The sequence below is a fragment of the Eutrigla gurnardus genome, assembly GCF_963514095.1.
Source record: "Eutrigla gurnardus genome assembly, chromosome: 14".
NCBI lineage: Eukaryota > Metazoa > Chordata > Actinopteri > Perciformes > Triglidae > Eutrigla > Eutrigla gurnardus.
This window is the reverse complement of record NC_139937.1, coordinates 5983154-6004247: the sequence shown is the minus strand read 5'-3', so window position 1 is coordinate 6004247 and position 21094 is coordinate 5983154. Positions and strand designations below refer to the sequence as shown.

The 21094-nt window shown below is 43.5% G+C and overlaps 2 protein-coding genes across 4 annotated transcripts; both read left to right on the top strand.

The window, feature by feature from the left end:
• The first annotated feature begins 3301 nt into the window (after nucleotides 1–3301).
• Nucleotides 3302–8835, top strand: sp8b (sp8 transcription factor b). 2 transcript variants are annotated; one of them, XM_084027988.1, is made up of 3 exons: nucleotides 3302–3318; nucleotides 3662–3749; nucleotides 6390–8835. In XM_084027988.1, the coding sequence occupies exon 3, from the start codon at nucleotides 6423–6425 to the stop codon at nucleotides 7725–7727; it is 1305 nt and encodes a 434-aa protein (XP_083884114.1). In that variant the 5' UTR covers nucleotides 3302–3318; nucleotides 3662–3749; nucleotides 6390–6422; the 3' UTR covers nucleotides 7728–8835. The 2 variants fall into 2 exon arrangements, with proteins under 2 accessions (XP_083884114.1, XP_083884113.1); XM_084027987.1 differs by lacking the exons at nucleotides 3302–3318; nucleotides 3662–3749 and adding an exon at nucleotides 5691–5926.
• A 6307-nt stretch (nucleotides 8836–15142) lies between these two features.
• Nucleotides 15143–20482, top strand: macc1 (MET transcriptional regulator MACC1; the record flags this gene model as incomplete). 2 transcript variants are annotated; one of them, XM_084026681.1, is made up of 5 exons in its annotated part: nucleotides 15143–15223; nucleotides 16652–16771; nucleotides 16878–18913; nucleotides 19038–19226; nucleotides 19361–20482. In XM_084026681.1, the coding sequence occupies 4 exons, from the start codon at nucleotides 16660–16662 to the stop codon at nucleotides 19562–19564; spliced, it is 2541 nt and encodes an 846-aa protein (XP_083882807.1). In that variant the 3' UTR covers nucleotides 19565–20482. The 2 variants fall into 2 exon arrangements, with proteins under 2 accessions (XP_083882807.1, XP_083882806.1); XM_084026680.1 differs by lacking the exon at nucleotides 15143–15223 and having other exon boundaries at nucleotides 16642–16771.
• Between the last annotated feature and the right edge of the window lie 612 nt (nucleotides 20483–21094).

Sequence of the window (21094 nt, the reverse complement as noted above, 5' to 3'; positions counted from 1 at the left end):
GGACAAGGCAACCTCTTTATTATATGATAAACTAAGTTAATGGAAGGAGACAATCTCCCCTCTGGGAAATCGGACTGACTCTTAATTAAAGCATTGTGTTTTTTCTGCTGGATAGGAGGGCCTTTCTATTATTCCAACACCCACTTGAGTGAAACTTTAAGGATAATGTGATGAATAAATTGAAGCAACATGTCAGAGGTGGGGAAAAATATATATATATAGTTATTCTTCCGTTGTGAATATCCATCAAGAGAGGGAGAAAAAGGATAACATATTTGTGCAGCTTGCAAATATAATCAACGCCAATCAGGCGATTGACACTGTCAAAAGAAATAAAGCAACTGTGTGCCTTTAACAGATTTGTTTATCAAAACCACACGCCTGACGCTCGGCAATTACACTTGATCTCAGAACACATTATCACCTTTTGGAGAACATGTTTCATTATCACATCCACAACCGAAAAGGTTCAGAGATGCGTTTCACGTGTCGGGCAGAAGAAAACCAGTGTGTTTGTGCAGTTTCATCTCCGCTCGGGGAACAATGCAAGTTTGCCTTACTCTTGTGCTCCTCGGATGACATAACAGAAAAGCAAACATTTCTCTGTCCTGCGCCTCTCGTCGGCTTCCTCCACCCACACTTGAGAGGTGACAGGCGTACACCCGGACTTCCATTATTATCCAACACAGCAAGAATGCCTCCAGGAGGATAATTACTGAAACTTGAAGAGCCAGGGCTAATCCTAAGTACTTCACTTTGTATGACTGCCTCGCCCGCCTGTCTCTTAGACTGCCGCTCACACTGACAAAGTGCAATGTTGGGCTCAGTGAAAGTCAATAAGAAGACCTCATGGCCCACAGATATAGAAGTCAAGCCAAATGGCGACAAAATACACTGTTTTCTCTGTTTATCATAAACAGCCTGTGTTTGAAACACTCTAATCTATCACCTCGGCCCGGCAAACAAGTGGCCTGGGAAATACAGATCATAACATGCAGCGAGGCTATCCAACAAATGCCCAAATTAATTATCCAACTCATTTTACTTTGATAATAAGCAGACAGACTTTCGGTGAGAGAAGAGACAGATTGTGGTGGGCTTTAACGGTAGCAGGAGGGCGATGCTGGCAGCCTTATAACCTGAACTATAAGGTCCTGGCCAGAGAATTTCACTGCCGCCGACGTCAGGCATGCTCTGACTGACAGGACGCATCATTAGCAGCGTGTCTTGACATATTTGCGTGACAAAACCCATCGCAAAGCACCCACTGCAAATCTGAGGATGTTCGTTATTTAACATACAATTATCTCAATATAGGGAGGCAAATTGTGCCCGTCCAAATTACCGTTCACTTGGTTTCCACGTAACCAACAACGTGGCAGCTGTGAACAAAGAAGCCAGTGCCGGGTTGTTAAACATAACAAGCAACTTTAAATTAAAGCTTTCAAACAGCCTGAAAGAGCCCGACAAGCTCATTTTATGATTTTATTTTATGTGAGAATGTGATAAATATATAAATTGTGACCCGCAGGAGGTGAGGACCAGCTTCCTGCTTTGATTTTTGCACCCAGCAGACAACTTGAAAAGCAGGGGAAAGTTTTTGGCGGCTTTCTCCATTCATCCCAGGAGGAACCAGATGCTACCGCGCTGCGAGACAAAGCCAGGAACAGCTGCCTGATCGATACCCGACAAAGGCTCAGAGGTTAGAGCAGTCAAAAGATTGTTAACTAGCCATTTTATTTGCCAGACATTTATATCATTGTTTATGGTTCAGCGCACCCCTTCAGTACGGGCCATGCTGCACACCTGTGCTTGGAACTCTTTCAGGGCCCACAATTTACGACCTCAAAAGGAAAAGTGGCACAACGTTCCAGAGTTAGATGAGATACTGGCATGGACACACAGATTGAGATGGTGAGTTATGTCTGTTTGCCATTTTAGTTTCAGGCTTTATTCACATCATTAATATTCATGTCACCTAATTTTAAGTCATTGTCAGCAGCTCATTTGAAAGATGAGAAGTGACGAACACATCTAACTGGTGATCTATATGAAGGTTTTAGATAAAGCATCGAACATGCTTTAGGCAGAGTGCAATGTGCAGGTGTGAGTGTGCCGTGGCGGCAGTGGAGGATAGGACTGGCCCGTAATTGCACATTCCTGCATATGCATGTGTATCTGTGTTTGTGTGAATATGAGGGTTCGGTGTACCATGCATCTCAGCCGGCAACACATGGCTTTGCCGCCACCCTTCTGGCTCGTGTTGCGAGTGTCCATGCAGGTTGGCAGAGAGGGGAGACCCTCTCTGTGGCTCACCCAGGCGGAGAGGGGCTTCCTGCACATCTTTTGTCACACCATTTGGGCCCTTGTGTCTGCGGCTGCCCCACTCCGGACCCACTTGGCAGCTCACAGCGCAGACGGACATCTGCTCTTTCCAACCTCCTGGTGAACAGAGAAAACAACAACCAACAGACCTTGCTCCCTTACTCTCTGCTCTGCATACTTGACAGTTGCACAGTGTGTGTGTTAGGACAGCAACCCTGATTTGATTCAGCAACAAGAAAAGTCTATCTATCCACTCTAATATAATACCAGTGAGGATAACCGCTTTCTTAATTGTTATGAGTTTGAATGGTGTACTCTATCTAAATATATATATTTATTTCTGTTTTTAAAATAACTGTGGGGGGGGGAAAAGAAGAGTGAGTAATATGCACCCTGAGCTACAGCGGTCTTCTAATTGCTGCTGAACGCCACAAGTGATTACCTTCGGTTTTCTTCCAGAAAAATCCTTGACAGGAAGGCATTGAGGTTGCAGAGTCGCTGCGTAAATCTCCACATTAAAGTATATTTCTGCATCTCTGGCCTGACTCCTTTCTCGCGGCGCTCTAAGCGGAGTGATTCTGGAGCACGCAATATTGAACACACTTTGTTCGTGCTCAGCGGCCCAGAATAACTCGGCCATTATGGTGGCGAAAGGGACAGGTTTTGAGTTTGATTTCATGATGGTAATATAGCCCATGTGTGTGGGAGAAGAAAGCCTTCAATAGGGACATCTGCTCAATGCAGCTTACAGTTACAGCCGCGATAAGGAAAACCTGTGCGCACCGTGAACTAGAGACGACCCTCGCTGCTGAACGCAACAGGCAACAAGAGTTGTTTTTATTTTGTTGTTTTTTTAAATTAAGGTAGCGCGCTTAGAATAAACACATTCTGACGTGCACGTGGATTAAATCTCTCTTGTGCCTCTGTGGTTTCAGCAGCAACACGTTTCCTGTCGAGCAGTCATCACACTGACCTCTGACACCAGTCTTGCTGGTATGATCGCTTGGTAATTTGTCACCAGAGGCCAACACGTCCCCTGTAGCTGCAGCCCGAACCCTGCTCTCCAAATGCGTAAAATCACTATTGCGCATAATATTGTGAATGACCATCCCCTCCAGGGGGAAGAGAAAAGGGGGGGGGGGGGCAGTTTGATCACAGGTGTTTGATTATTTTATGCTGAAATATAAACTGGGATTTTATTTGTAAATAATGTATGCATGTGTATAAGCCTGTTACGGGTTTGGCTGCGCGTGGAGGAGACTGGACTCGGCGGATGTTTCCCCAAGTTATTCCGAAGTGAATTGCCAGTGTAACGTTTATCTGGCGTCCTCCACAGCCGCACCGGCAGCAGGAGATGTTGTGTTTTCCTCTGCCGAGAGCAAACGTCGAGGGTCAATCAATGCACTGCGGAGCGGAGGAGCACGGTATGTTTTATTCTCGCCATTACTTTGTCACATTTTATTCGCCTTTAAACGCCGTTACGTAATGTTCGCTGCTTGCTGTGATTTTCGATAGTTCGTGTGATTGGGTTAGTTTGACGGAAATAAAATAATGAATGAGCAGAAAACGGATCGATGGAAGTTTCTTTCTTATCTCAGACGTCAATACGCCAAGTGAATGTGTGCGTTTGTGGGCTTTTTTTCTCTCCCTTTCATATAAATGTAAGGCTTAAAGTGTTTTCTCGTTTCCCCCAAATAATCACATCGACACGTGACGCATAGGAACGCATATTTAAAGAATCCTTTAAAATAAAATGTGTATTTCATGTTTAAATAAAGCTCTTGAAATGGTCTCTACACTAGTAAATATGGGCGACTAAATAACACGTGCTGTAGGAATAATAATTAAGTTAACTGCATGTAATGTTGCTGCATCTGCTTGAGTTGTTGGGTTTCTTTTCTTCTTTTTTTTTAATGTGCAACGTTATGAATAATTTGGGCTGTTTTAGTTTTAGCTCCTTCATTTTTTACAGCCGAAGGTAGAGCGGTGTAAATTAATCCAAAAAAGCTGTTGTCCAATCCTAGAAACACAAGAATTAATCAGATAGTCCATCTATCACGCTGTGTAATAAAGGAAGCGACATGGGTTAGGCAGATGATGTGATGAATAATCCCTGGTCGTTTTAATTAACTTTTCCCTGTCCTGTAATGACCAAGCTGGTCAACAGACCCGGTCAATAAGCATGTTAATATCAAACAAATAAAACCGCGGATGATTAAAAACCTCCTGCGTTATTAAATTTGAAATTCAAATGAAATTTATGCTCCCAGTGCGCACTGCATGCTAATAGGGCCCACAGAGTCCCAGGGTTCAGCACACGGTTTGCCTACAAGTTCTTATTATGTAACAGGAGCTTCCTCCGTAGGTTTAACTAATGTCAGATGAACCTATTCAATATAAGCAGCTTATCATTTTGTTTTCAGTCTGACACAGAAAATAATCAATTACTTTAATAAATAATCCGTTAACCCGGTGATCCAGCGGACTCTGTGATGCCAATAAACCATCTTGAGAAATTTTACTTCGTTTTTATTTGGAATTTTGTCATTTTGAAGCTGAAAATGCACCAAAGCCCCCTCCTCCCCTCCATCATCATCTTAGTCATCCGTTGTTTCAGACTAATGTGGAGAAAACATGAATAATCCTCTACCGGAATGCACCATCCGCCGGTTTTAATCAAAACGGTTAAGATAATTGAACGCAATTACAGTAATGTGAAAGTTTGAGACGGTGCAATATCGGTCCACGACCAGAACAATGCAGCCTTTATGTCCCGTGTAATAGTTTGTGTATATTAACCTTTAAGAGGTTAAAACGTGCAAAATCCCGCGGGGTGATTTATGCCAAAATAAATTAATATAAGGAAGATGAAGGAAAAAAACATTTGAACCTGCTTAAAGGGGTAAACTGCGCTGAAGTAAATACGGTGATGAAGTGGAGTTGACCCACTTAAAGTTTTACCATTGTTTATATCTGTTGAAACGAGTTTATGGGCCTCAAACTTCTCGAGGTGTGATCGTCCAAGTGGGCCCGAAGTAAGGAAAGACCGGAGAGCAGCCTGGTGGAGTTTGGTTATATTTACTATATACTGCATGGCTCTTTAGCTTTTTGGTGGGGTGGTCATAGTTTATCGACCTTTTATCATTATTATTTATTTACCGCCAGCTACATCACCGAGCACAGACGAGCATCACCCCTTTCTTTAAATTTATGGAACGTGATGTTCTGTAAAAAAAAATTCAATAAGTGGCCCCCTAATTCCTCCTTCCTAATTCACTCTCATTTAACTTTACCTTCCTTCCGCTGTCTTTTATTATGGAGGGGGCGGTGGGGGGGTGGAGGAGGGTGGAGAGCTGTCTGAGGCGCTCTATTGATGACCTCACGGTAGTGTGCGGCGGTGCGGCGGGACGCAGCCGCTGATTGGTCGCCCGTGTCACAGCGGCACTTCAAAGCCGGAGAGGAGCCTACAATTGTGGAAGAATGGGCGGAACACATCATTGTATTGCACACCTCTAAAAAAAACAGTGCTCTGATTCATAAATATAAAAAGATCCTCTGAGGAGGGCAGTGTTTTTGTGTGATGGCAACTTCACTTCTAGGGGTGAGTCGAAAGGACTTTCTTACTGGTTTAATTAGTTCTTGTCATTGTCCGGCAGAGGGGGATTAAACTTACTGCGGCCGCAGGGTGACGGCAGAGCCAGTGGGTCGGTTAGGTTTTCAGCGAGCGGTTCGCGTGAGAAAGCGAGTGTCTGCAGATGGGATAGAAGTTTGACCCGCTGCTCGAAACACGCTGTTCTCTCCCCGGTGTCCCGCCTGGCATGCATTTGTAAGCGCCGTGTGTCGCGTTTTCACTTGTCTGCTTTCTGATCGTCCAGGTAGGAAGAGATAACCGGCCGCTCTGCTGTAGTGCTTTATTTCAAACAACTAGAAACTAACTGTGTAGGAGCTCAAACTGGGGAAACACTTTCCTAACTTACCCTCCTCTCTGTCCCAGAAATGCCTGTAATGAACCTGTTAAACTTGTCGGACTGACCAGTCACTCACAGCATTTCTTGTCCTTTCAGGAGGAGCCGAGATTAGGATCGACTCCTTTAGCCATGTTAGCTGCAACATGTAACAAAATAGGGAGTCCGAGCCCTTCGCCGTCGGCAATTTCGGATAATTCCTCGTCCTTCGGAAAAGGCTTCCACCCGTGGAAAAGAGCCGCGGCGAGCAGCTGCAGCCTCGGATCCGGCCTGTCCGGCTTCGGGGTGTCCCGCAATGGATCCGGCATCTCGGATTCTTTCTGCACGAACACCTCCACCGGATCCAGCGCCTTCTCCCTCACGTCTGGTGCCTCGTCCGGTTCACACTTCGGAAACGATTATTCCGTTTTCCAGGCGTCGGTGTCGGGCGGCTCTCAAGAAGCCAACCACCAGCCGGTCTTCATCTCCAAAGTGCACACCTCAGTGGACAGTCTGCAGGGCATTTATCCGAGGATGAGCGTCGCGCATCCCTACGACTCCTGGTTCAAGTCGTCTCATCCCGGTATCCCCACAGGAGAGGTCGGGACCACCGGAGCCTCTGCGTGGTGGGATATGGGAGCGGGATGGATTGATGTTCAGAACCCTAATGGAGCAGCACTACAGACCTCCTTACATTCCGGCGGACTCCAGGGCTCCTTGCACTCTCCTCTGGGCGGATATAATTCTGATTACTCGACTTTAAGTCACTCTGCTTTCAGTACAAGTCCCTCTCCACACCTGTTGACAACCGGCCAGCACCTGATGGACGGTTTCAAGCCGGTGTTATCCTCGTATCCGGACACAAGCCCTTCTCCGTTAGCCGGGGCAGGGGGGACTATGCTCTCCGGGGGTCCACCTGCGTCTTTAGCGGGGTCCCCGAGGTCATCTGCACGGCGGTACTCAGGCAGAGCCACCTGCGACTGTCCAAACTGCCAGGAGGCGGAGAGACTGGGACCGGCGGGCGCCAGCCTCCGGAGGAAAGGTCTCCACAGCTGTCACATCCCCGGCTGTGGCAAGGTTTACGGGAAAACGTCGCACCTAAAGGCGCATTTGAGGTGGCACACCGGCGAGAGGCCGTTTGTGTGCAACTGGCTCTTTTGCGGGAAGAGGTTCACGCGCTCCGACGAGCTCCAGCGACATTTACGCACGCACACCGGGGAGAAGAGATTCGCCTGTCCGGTGTGCAACAAGAGATTTATGCGCAGCGACCACCTGAGTAAACACGTAAAAACTCACAGCGCCGGAGGATCCGCCGGCTCTGGCTCTGGTGGCAGCGGAGGGAAGAGGGGGAGTGACACCGACAGCGAGCACAGCGCGCCGGGAAGCCCTCCGTGCCATTCCCCCGACCTGTTGCACCCGCCCGAGTCCACCCAGGGAGTGGGCATGAACGGCCTCTAAAACTCCCCCTCGGAGAAGTAAAAAAACAAACAAACTGTGAAACAACAGTGTTGTGATCGAGTCGTCCGAGAGGGACACGGAAGTGGACATACGTTGGGTATGCGAAATGCTTCACCATGAGTGTTGCCATTTCACGAGAGAAATAGGCCGATATGTTTATTTGACTTTTTCCAAGTGTGTAAGACTACTAATTCCATAACGTCATAGCTGTCCCATCTCATTAATAGCCTCCATCTGCGGTGTGGAAGTGTAACTCGGTTATCGTGGCCACACTGGAACAGCCACAACTGACACTTTGTTTTGTTTCTTTGCTTTTGATCCTGAATTCTACCTTGATGTTTTTACTACACGGGATATGATAAGCAAAATATATTTAAAAAAAACACTGCTGTGAAAAAAAAATGTAGGCCTGTAAAAGCTGTGCTACTACTGTCATACATATTGTTCAAAACCAAACTCTGGCACTTTATTATCGAGCAGGAGAACTTGTTCGTTGGTGTTGCTGTGGGTGAACTGCTCGGTAGGAACAAATACCTGTAGAGTGGGCAAGACACGGTGATGGGACGGTTCCGGTTTATCCATCTGATCCCCCATCGAGCGTTTGATAATGGAGGCAGTTGTAGGTCTGGATCACTTTGCTATTCGACAGCCTGTGCGCCAAGTTTGTAGGCTCCACGTCGCTGCGGAAATGTGTTGTACATAATGAGAAAATGTAGTTTAGAATAATTACAGCCCGATGTAAAGGTGAGTAATGTATTTGTCCAGGAGACGATTTTTGTATAGGTATTTCTAGTTGTATATGGACTCTAGTAAATATTTGAAAATATACGGAAATGTACTTGGATTTTTCTTTGACATGATATGAAATGTATTGTGGGGAGTTATATTTAACCACGAGTTTCTTGTATTAGGGGGTCTTATCATTAGGCGCACTTTGAATTTATTTGTAAGGTTTGGAAATCATTTGCTGTTTATCCACTCGTTTAATTTAAGCAAGCATGTTGTAAAGTGGTTTTAATTTTACAATGATATTTTTGTTTTTTCTCCCTTCCGAGAATGGCTTTTTATGTGAGCCACTCAATAAAGTCAGTATGAATTCAGAAGCAGTCGATCGACTCGGTTTGTTTGATTGTTGAGTCGATGAAATCTATTTTTGAACGGCAGTTTAAAATTATTAGATTGCCTAGAAATTATTATCTTATTTATTTCTAATAATTAATGACATGACATCGGTGTTGCATTTCATGCTGCTGTTTTTTTACACGTTTTTCCGGCTGGGGAGGAAAAGGGGCCTGCGGCACCATCGAGGCCTCACCCACAAATTATTTTACATTTCAATACAATTACAACAATTAACTGGAGCACCTGCTTTAAAAATAAAAAGAGAGAGAAGAAAGAAAATGTCAGTATTGTAGGAATTTAAAGTCCCACACAATTCCCGGTCTATGTCAGCTTTTCTGTTGGGCGTGAAAATAAAACTTCTCAAGAGTCAACACAGGTTAAACGCGCCTAATTCTGTTAGCCCTCCCCTTTACGTGCTATTACTAATACAATTAAGTATCATACAGTAATTTCTCCTTATATATCTTCTCTTTTTTTTAACTGGCTCAAGATCCCTAAAAAATAATTCAGACGCTTTTTTTTTGTTTTGTAAATTAAAACTTGCTTGGTTGGACGACATTCCTCCAAAACAGGTTTCTTCTGCCGACTTCAAATTGTGCTGGTAATAAACGAGCCGCGGATTTAGGGTGTGCAGATACATGTTTTCATTAGTTTGTAAATATTTTAACATTGTACAAAGGAAGAAAAGAGAAACCTGTGGCAGTCCGTTTTTAGGTTGGTTAAGTTGGACTCAATCACTTATAACTAAAATTCTAAATGATCAGTAATATCTTTCAGAAACTTAAACTCATTTGATTTACCTATTAACAATGTATTTATATTTATTTATTATCTTTTTTCATTTTCTATATAAAAACAATCTCTGAACAATGTATTAGGATAGAAACAAAATCCGATTTAAGCACTCAGCTTGTGTTTTGTATTTTCTGTCGTTTCTAACTGATAACAGAGATAACCTCAATTTTCCTATTTTATTTCTTCTTTCTGCTGTTTTAACGCTTCAAATGTAGGCTACGCACTGAACATCACGTGACAGTGCGCGCACTGACGTCCGGTTCATTCCATAAACTGTTACAAAATACGAAGCACGGAAAATACCAGCCCTTCTAATTCTACTGTTATATTTTAAATTATTTGTATTTTCTGTTTTCGTGATCTTATCGTTGAAGGGTCAACTAAAGCTCGTAGCTCAAACTTTCTGTGCATAGCTCTTTAGCGCCATCTAGCGCTCCTGCGTTCAACCAAAAGCAATTTAAAGTCCAACTGTGATCCACTTTTAGCAGCAATGTATGGTTTGGCTCTGGTGTTATTTCAACTGGTCTAATTCAACACCTGGGAGCAGCCGCCATGTCTGTTCTCCACATAATGAGACATCGATGAGGACTCACCTGGCCTTCCTGAGTCACACCGGCTGCAGCTCTGCATGTCAGTCAGCGCTGAAGCACCGTCTGGTGGAAGAAGCTCATTAGAACTACATCTACTCAGGCGACTCTGATAATGCTTTAAACAATAAGCAAATGAAAAATTACACACACACAACTATTTCTCTGGGGGGAAAACTCACAGAATTATGTAGTTAACATTTAGTTGCCTGTTCCTGATTTCTTTCTCTTCCTCTCAATGTTATCTTCTCACACACACACTAAAATGTACAATTGAAGACACACATATGGATACGTACTGAGGGATGAAGTTGAAGGTTCCCCCAGCTCCTCTACTCTGTTCTGTGATGGTGCAGTCCAGCAGAAAATGCTGCAGCAAAAGTTAAACGTGGGTTATGAGACAGTTAGGGCCTGCAGCACAGATACTCACTACAGTAAATCCCTTGAATGACCAATATTTCAATATTCAAAACATGAAGTAATAACAGCCGGAGATCGTCGGGTGCCGTGTGCACCAAAGGGTTTCTGTGTTGCTGCATTTGTTTCAGTAAACTTCTGAAACACAAGAAAAAGGCTGTTCACCACTTAAGGTAGAACATGTAGACACAGAAAAATGATTACTTTTGCATGAAGTTTTGACATATTAGATATTACTGTATCATTTAAGATTTAGTCTGAAGAAAAACATTTTAAAATTCCAGGCAACAATGCACTGGCATTTAGCTACTATGGCAAGTAGTCGGTAGTTTAGAAAAAATGAAATTATACTTCATAAACAGACAATAATCTGGACTGGAGGACATTAATTCAACAACGTATTACTTATATTATATTATCACAAACTGCTCATAAAATGTGTTAAGTGATGTTTTATTCAGGTTGCTTTGAAAAGAAAACAATTTTCTGTCAAGAAAAGACAACAAAAAACACAGCCTTAAGGATTTCAGCTGCTTTAACAGAGGACTAATATAATAACAGTCAAAAAGTCATCATTAAATATGAACAGAGTCATTTCGGCCTCATGTCTCAGAGCGCCCGGCTCTGTGTTCTCATGTCATTATCACCTTCAGTCTGTCGCGGCGTCACCTGGTCCTCAGAGGAGGATCCCGCTGCTGCCCGCATTCCAATAAGGTTGGCCTCAGAGAGGAAGGGCATGCCACGAAGAGGAGGGTGAGCTGCCAACCGTGGACGAAGGCTACAATAGCAGCTATGGCCAGAGCACTTAGTGTTGGCAGCCAAACCCAGCTTTGATCCAGTCACCTAGAAAACACAAAAGATGAATCTTATCTTACACTGGGGCAAAAAAGAAAGACATTTGGATGCATCAGTGATTTTGAGGTTGTATTCTGCTAAATGTAATTCAAGCCGAATCAGTCTTCATGGAAATACCAGCTCCTATTAGCATGATGGGATTTATTGGGTTTTCTAGCTCCAGCAGCAAATCACAGTTCTGTGGTAACACCTCTCACCGCTGATGCATCTGTGGCCAATTTTGTGGTTAAAACCGCCAACCACACGGTCATTGTCATCAAACCGACCAATCTCCTGGGAAAAGCAATTTGACGAGGCTAACAGGTTAGTCAAAATAATTAACAGTAATTGCTGCGACACCGACAGCGGCACCCTTACACAATGCTTACGGCAATTTAGCTTCATTTATGTCACAGGTGGTGTTTCACCTGTCTGAGTGGAATACCTGCAGACTGAACCTCACTTAGCTCTCTGGCTGGTTTTCTAGCTTTAATGACTTCATCACGTCAGTGTCTGAAAGCAAATGTTTGAGGAAACCATCAACCAAAGAGACAATAAGGTGTATTATCTCCTGTGTTATCAGGGTGCGTCGCCTCAAAGTGCCTTAGGGCTGCTGAAACCATGAACGCCGGAGAAGGCTTGAGATGAAAGTTATGATCACATTAAATGAAACCTGTGTGATTTTTAGAAAGATGACGGCAGCTGCACTCAAGATGAAGGTTCAGCAGCAGCTGAGGCCTGAGACGGCATCTTAAGTGATACAAGCTTTCTGGTTGTTCAGTTTCTATAAACAAATGTCTAAGCCTTCACAAACGGGTTAACCAAAGCTTTCCAATCGCTGTGGCACTAATGAATAGAGATTGTTTTATGGCAATATATACTGGAAGACCTGCAACAGCAAACAACACAACAATCAGTAGATTACTGCATCAAAATGAAATTTATTGGCAATTATTTTTGATAGATTAATCAAATAGGAAATGTCACACATGTGATAGTTCCAGCTTTTCAATCCTGATCAAACATTACAATTAATTGAATATCTTTTGGTCTGTTGGTCAGACAAAAAACATAACTATGAACATTTATTCAAGGCTGCTTAATCTAGATCTTTTAAAATAGCTATATTCATGGTTAGCACACATTTTTCTGAATCAATGATTCTACTTTTTTGTAAGCAGACAGTTGCTTATATTTGCTGGAAATCTACAACAAACATAAGATATCCGTCCTAGAATAAATACTGTCAAACAAGTCGGACCAAATGAACGGTGGAGAAATGGCTCCACCAAGTGGCACAAACATGTAAGTTTCAACATTTCTAAATTTGAGCCTTAAATTCTGTTTGTCTTGACAAGGCCTTTACGCATCCATAGGTGAGACAACCGGTTTGCACAATACGGTTGGAAATGTCCACACGCAAGAACTCCATGAAAATGACCCACATTTGATTGATTGAAATCAATAAATCTGGTACCAGAGCTGAGTTCGGCTGGCCTCGTTGAAATCGGTTCCTGAATTTGAAATGACAGACTTCCAGAGTTGTTAATTACAAAGCAGGCCTATATGTCATTTTACCTGTGTGTGAATTTGAAATAGAAAGGAACCTTTCTTCTGTTCCCTGAACAAAACACACAAAAGTATCTTCAAATCTAATTTCTTATCAAATTGGTTGTATATTTAATCAAAGTTAGATGTGAAGCATGCATCCACAAAACATAATTCTCCCAAGATGTGCAGACTATGCAAGCAGTAAGGATTAAAGTAACATTGCTGTTGATTCCATATAACATAATCTGTTCAGCACCAACATGAAAAAATAGTGGTTGTTGTAATAATGGAAAATGCTCCTATCATAGTTTAAAAACACTGTACTTCATAATGTACGTTCTCCAATTAAACTGACTTCTGTAGCTATTTTAAAAGTTACTCTTACTTTCAAGCATTGGCCGACCAAAAAAACCTGTACAGCTAATAGTGTTTTCATTAATAACTCCACCTCATACTACACATATTACCATTTGTGACAGCAGACATTTCCACCTGTCAAAGCAGGAGAAGCACAGGTGTTACTCACCTTAACGACGGCTAATCAGGACAGGATCATGTACAATAATAGGACCCTGACACTGAAGCAGCTAAATGGAATGCAGCCATCATTCATCTTTGTTATTCACACCTGTGCTTTTCCTCCCGAGCCATGTGGAATGTTGTTTTCTGGAGTTATTGCTTCTTCTTCCCATGGAAAACAACAACAACAACCACAACATGTTAGTCTGTCTTCCAACACTTTTGACTTCTTCACTCGGATGCTTAAACAGCAGGAGTACATAGCCCGATTCCTCAGTTCTCCAAGAACTATTAAAACTCATAAATGTTGCTAATAAGGCAATGCATATAATTAGTTCATTATTTCAGTCTGTTATGGGATTTTTAGAAGATTAGATTAAATTCAAAAGAGAAATGAAGCATGCCACCAGCCTGATCCCATCCAGTTCTTAAAAACAGCCACAAGGGAGCAGAATTTGATCACATATCCATCTTGGTTTGGATACCTGACACTAAATGATCTGGCTCCTGCTGGAAATGAAATTATGCAACCTACTGGTGGAATGTGGTGGAAGGGAAATACTGTGATTTGTTTCATTTTCAAGCAGTTACCATGAGAGCCATGCACAGCTCATGAGCATATGGATGATACACACACACACACACAGACACACACACGCAGACACACACACCTTTTATAAAGTGCTTTCACTTGCATAAGAAGGGGATGTTAAGTGTGTTATGCCAAAGTCCAGACTGCTGTAGCCCCTGACCACATTTCCTACATGAAAAAAAAAAAAATCATAATCTACTCAAGAGCGCTTAGTTGCATTCCTTGGAGCTCGGATGCCATGGGCCTGCATCCAAAGGCCACAGCAGCTCCGAAGGAACATACTTCAGCATGGACATTCATCAGAAAAGATAACGGCTGCAAAACAAACAGCCAGGGTCTCCCAAAAGGGTCATTTCAACTTATTACTTTTCATACACGTTGTTATGCAACTGCAAAGTTGGAAGAAACTGATTGTTTTTCCTCCTGTATTATTTCTATTAAGAGTATGTGATTAGTCATCTATTCAGGCATTCTTCACAGTTAATGTGTGGAACTTGTTCCGTGAGATAATATGACTGTCCTTGATGAGATTAACCTCTCAGCTCATGTCAGCTTTGATCTACAGAACAAGACAACGCTGATAATGACACAGTAAAAATCAATAAAACCTAAACTAATAATTCTCAAATGAGTGACCAACAAAAATACTGTTAAAAAACTCATAACTGCCACAAGCATAATGCTTCAACTGCCAAATTCCTCCCAAGGCTCCATGGACGGTATAATTATGTAAATGTTTGTTGTGTGTCCACGAGTGACTAACCGCCAACCAGAGTCCGCGTGCTTATCACTGAACTCACTCTGCTGTCGAAACTGCACAGGTATCGCTCAGTTTCAGGTGTTGCGGGCGGAGGGAGGGGGGGATTTCGGGTATTGTAGTCGCAGCGCCGCGTGAAGCCACTCCTCCGACGGGCTTCCTGCCTCGTTTTGAACTCCCAGCCCCGACATGCTCCGTGCCTGTGAGCAAACAGAGGCACGCAGCAGGACGACGACGTCACAGCTCCGCCCTAGAAAGTGTAAATGACAAGACGACCGCCAGCGCTCCGGAGCAGCAAAACTACAACCGCCTCATGCCGACGGTGAGACCAAACTTTTGCTTTTGCTTTTCTCGCGTTTGACGGGTTTTCCTGTTGCGTTTTCGCTTCTTGGCAGTGTCCTCTATGGGCGAGCTTTATTACTGTGTAACTACACACCTGTTCAGCCAGACGCTGATAGGCTGCGTGCCAGTGTGCTGCTGCAGCTGTGATTAGTGAAGCTTTCAGTGTCTGACTCGGAATGTCAGATTTGGACTATTTATGATTCAAAACATAAACATAACCTCAACATGCACAGGATTAGAATCAGATGAGTTGTTTTTATGTATGGATGTGGGCTGTAGTGAATACGCCTGCCATGCTGTATTTGATCGTAATTGGAAGGTTTTGCTGTCAGAGGGAGGCTACACAGCACTTTGATCACAGCAACAAGCGCTGTGAGAACAGACTACTGTGTCATAGACAAGACCAACCTGTTTTTGTGCACTGGTGTAAGAAACAACATTATTAATGAGTGAGTCACTGTGACAAGTCATGAATGGGTAGTGTCCTTTTACGCAAACAGTGACAGGCCCAAGAGTTTGGAACTGTTTTCTTGTGACAGGCTGCACACGAAAGGAATCTTTGCTGAAGTTGAGACAGAACAGAATAGCTTTACTCTTGTGTCTTTTATTGTGGAGGTGTTGATTGTTATGTGTCACAGCACTTATACATGGCTGCTCATGTTTAGGGGTGCAACTAAAGATTGCTTTTATTTAATCAAAACATCTGCCTGTTATTTCCTCAACACATCTGTATTTATATTTCACCTTGGTCTTACACTACATGTCAACATTCACCCGTTCTCACACACATTCACACACCGATGGCAGCGGCTGCCATGCATGGGCCACCTGCCCATCAGGATCTATTCTAAACACCTTCACACACACCCGATGGCAGAACCTTCTGGAGCAATTTGGGGTTCAGCATCTTGTCCAAGGACACTTTGAGATGAGGACTGGAGGAGGAGGGATCGAACCACCGATCATCCAATTAGAGGGCAAACCGCTCTACACAACCGCCCCTTATTTATTCCTTATTGATCCTTGAATAATCTGTTATAAAATGTCAATAGAAAGTAATGAGAGATGCACAACACAATCCCCTAGAACCCAATATATTTTCAAATTGCTTGTTTTGCCCAAACAACTGTCCAAAAGATGTTCAGTTTACAATGACAGAAGACTGAGAACACCAGCAAATATTCATATTGGAGAAGCTCTGACCAATAAAATGTTGGCATTTGTGATTAAGTAATGAATTATGACTTAATTAATATTATTCAGTAATCAATTAATTGACCAATTGTTTCAGCCCTATATGGGTTATAATAATTAATGCGATATCAGTCTATTCACTTTGTTGTCTATTCAAGTTGTAAAAGCTTCAGGTTAATTTAAAAACTAAATCAATAGTGTTTTATGTTTACAGATAAAAATATGGCCTCTGGGAGAGCAAGGTCCTTCCGTCGTGCTGGGAGTCTCATGCGGAGTAAATCTGAGGGGACACTGATTGATCTGGATGAAGGCTCACGCACTGACAACCTGAATGGTAATACTGTCCCTTTGAAGCCGAGGCCGTCTGTGCTCGGATTCTGAAAACCATGAGAGACTCTTAATTTATTATAATTAATAACAAACTTCTAATACTTTTACAGGTGTGAATGTGACCCAGACCTCCAAGTGGCCAGTTTTACAGCCAGAAGATGCACGTTCATCTCACCTGAAAAATCCCTTTTGGAACAAACTGTCTGGATCGAATCCATTCTTAGTCGACATTGTCCACAGCAGCACAGACGAACACATTTCCAACGCGTCAAATGTGAAACGAGACAACGCTAACCATTTGTACACAAACAACGATGACGCCATTAGCACGTCTTCGGATGAAGGCAACGTGGGGAAGTTTTTGGAAAGCAAACACAAAGTCAGCAACAGATCTGGGAGATGGAGAAGCGCTTCAGACATCCTGGGTGATCTGGAGAGAAAAGTGCCAAAGCAGGAGAACAGCTACAAACCGCCGGGGCCGGTGCTGAATCCAGATTTCGAGTGGCTGAAGAACGACAGAGAGGCCTACAAGATGGCCTGGCTGAGCCACAGGCAGCTAACCCGCTCGTGTCTGGACTTGAACCTGATGAGCCAAAGTCCGGGATGGGCTCAGACACAGGCCACTGACTTTCAGGTCATCTCCAAGATCGGCCACGCCGGAGGCTCAATACAGTTGCCAGCCTCAGAAATCAGCGTCTATATCCCAGAAGGCCACGTTCCTCCCGGAGAAGTCCAGGAAGTTACACTTAAAGCGCTGCTGGACCCTCCTCCTGGACTTAATAACAACTATGTGACAACCATGAGTCCACTTCTGGAGGTGGTCCTCAGCAACATCAACATAAAGGAGTGCATCTCTCTGGAGGTTAAACTGGCCGGAGAGGTGAAGAGCGACCAGTTGAGTCAGGTGATGACGACCGTGGTCGGGCTGGTGTCCAACAAAAGAGAGGGACCTTATCTGAAAGTGAACGGCTGTTCCATTAACAAGAACATGATGCAGATGAAGCTGCAGGACCTCAAGACACATTTTTACATGATTGCAGTTGCAGAGGCCTCTGCAATCCAGTCTCCTGCTACATCAGTGTGGGATTACCTTGATCGCCGAATCACAGTGGCAGTCTATGGTCCCAGGTACATCCACCCGTCATTCAAGGTCGTAATAGTGGTTTGTGGCCACGAGGACGTTCCACCAAGGCTGCCGTTTTCAGTCAGCTGCAGGGGAAACAAAAACGTGCCTCCGCTTGTGCTGCAGCTTTGGGGAAAACATGGTTTCAAACCAGACAAGCTCAACAACCTGCAAGTCGGCATCAGCCTCACAGGCTCGATGTTTAAAATCAAACCTGAGGACGAGCTGAAGGAAGTGAGACAAAGTCAGCTCAAAATCGGGACAGTGTTGCATTTGCCAGTTGCGTTATCTTGTGCTAGTAATACAGAAATTACTCCTTTTAAGTTAGATCTACAGGTGAAGGAATCAAACGCTGCAACCGTTGCACATTTCCAGGTGCCTTCCCCTCCGACAGCACCCATCAGATTAGAAAAGCGGGTGCTGAGGCACATAGAAAAGAGGACTGAAATAAGCTTGCCTATTGCGGAGGAAAGTGTTACAGATTTGGTCAAATTCACAGACGGACCTGTGAATCTCCAGTGGTACGGTGTAGCCCTAAAGTCCGTCCTCCGTCAGCCGCGTGTAGACTACCTCCTGGAGTATTTCAAGGGGGACACCGTAGCCCTCCTATCCAGAGAGACCGTCAGGTCAGTGGGCAACTCAAAAGTAAAGGAGTGGTATATCGGATTCCTCCGAGGCAGGACGGGTTTGGTTCACTGCAGGAATATCAAACTCATAACCAGAGACCAGGTGATCGACTTCACCGGCATTCACATGACCACAGAGGCCCTCCTGGACAATATGACGCTGCCCTTCAAGAAGCTTACTTACATGTACTCGGCCATCCAGACGCTGGTCACCAAACACATAACCAGCTGGAGACGTTTGGCTGATGCTTTGGGGTACGGCAATCTGTCGCTGGACACGATCACATGGAGGTACGCTGAGACAGAGGCTGATAAAGTGGCCTGCGTGCTGGAAAAGCTGAAGGAAGACTGCCACGCCGAGAAGAGCAGGAAAAAGTTTTTGCATGAGCTCATGGTGGTAAGTAGAGAAAAACTACATGTTTAAATGTTAACATTTGAATCCGTGTGTGTACGTTAATAATACTGTGAAGGACGTGACACCCCTCCACTCATGCCATGATGCCCGGTGTTTATCACCTCAGGGCCTGTTGAGGATGGACTCTGTGACTCTTGTGGCCCAGCTGATTCAGAACACAGTCATCTTATCCACCGCTGTGGAGCTGGGAACTCGATGGCGGGAGCTCGCTGACAAGATGGGGAAACTCTCCAGCGCTCAGATAGCGGACTACGAGGCTCCGCACCGGGGGAAAAACGGAGAAGTCGGTGCCCAGGTCAGTTTCGTAGTAGACATATTGACACACGGAGCGATGCAAATGGAGTAGATAACACAGGCCTCGTGGCATTTCTGCAATGAATGTGTTGTACTTTCTACACATCGATTCCTGTATTTCCTGTTTGGTTTCAGGCAATGTGGAAGCCCGCCTATGACTTCCTGTACTCCTGGAGTCTGCGGTATGGAGACAGCTACAGGGACATGATCCAGGATCTGCACCTGGTCCTGGACAAAATGAAAAACCCCGCCACCAGGCAGTGGAGGCATCTGACTGGTGCACTCGTCACGGCAAACTGTCTCGATATCTTTCGGGCCTCTGCATACCCAAATTCCTAAACGTTACACAAGCGCACTCTGGTGAAGACGGCAACATCCACGCACTCAGGGGGAACCGGAGAGGTTCTGTTACACAGCAGTACGGCGTCGGGCCGTTTTTACTTTGCTCTTTTTTTGTTGTCGTATAGGTTTGAAACTCATTTTTACATTAGAAGCTACTTTATTGCGTTTGAATCAGATACTTGCACTAAACGTTGGCTCTCACTTTGGAATGTAAAATGTTCTCACAATTTTGAGCTTTGAAGGAATTTCATTTCATCTTGCGAAGAGAAGAAAAGTGTAGTTTGTCTGTGCAAATGTGATGAAGCCTTTAAGTGAAATTTTGGTAGATCATTTTCAGTCAAATGTTCATGAGGTCAGTTGCTCCAGACTGACATCACCTGTTCTGGGTCAATAATCTGTACTGGTGTTTCTCTTTTTTATTCTTTTGCCTTTTAATAGCAGGCTATACCCAAAACATTTACTGTTTCTGCTCATGTACACTACCTAAAGGGTAGGTTCAATTATTATTTATGCATCTAATTCGATTAATTCTACTACATTACTTAAATCACTGACTGTTTTCAGTTAATTTTTTAATTTTATACAAATCAAAATTCTTAGGATGCAATTCACCTTCATGGATCCTGGGAAAGTTTATATATGTGGGATTTTAAAGTTCTAGTTTTCTGTAAATTAATGTAAATAGTTAAAAAATAATGTGAACACTGTTGCTAACCAATATTAAATAGAGTGTGCTGAAAATGAGAATTTTCTACCAAAGTGAAAGTTTGCGATGCCAGTAAACAAATCGTTACGATGCTACCACACAAGTCTTATATCTTTAATATTCATGTATTTGTCATTTTTTTATACTGTAACGTAATGTTTGAGATATGTACAAAGCAGATCATTTCATAATATAAATAATGGAACCGTTGTGTTTGTATGATCGTGTTTTCATTGCCGATCGGAAACCTCATTGCTTACATGGTGACATACAACGCAGCGCCTTCAGTCACTGAAATGTTACAGAGAAATTCATACCTGAGATGAGATATTAATACATATTAAGTGTAATAAGCTGGCTGTTCTGTTTACATACATGCACAACGTACTGTATGTGACATTTTCCAGTTTAGTCGTGTTAAATCACGTCACAGAGACGAGTGCCTTTCCCTGAAACGTTTACCACTGATATCCTTTGACTGTTTGCTTTTCCCGACACTGTTTGTTTAAGCTGGTTTCAGCTCGGAGCATTGTGTGCTGGTTCTCTATCAAACAGGGAGCACCGACTTCACTTTGGCTCACTCTACGCAACCCAGTTAAAGTTAATTAAATAAAGAAATGATACCACAGAGGGAACTGATTCGATCCCCCCCAGCAAGCAAGTAAGAAATGTCAGGGAACTGTATTCATAATTTAGCTTAATGCTTAATTTCCTGATCATGGCAGAAACTTTTAGATTAATTGGACAATTTGAAACGAGGAAATAAACCAAGTTGGAAGCATTTAATAGTGAACTCCGTCCAACGTGGAGGACAAAAGGTT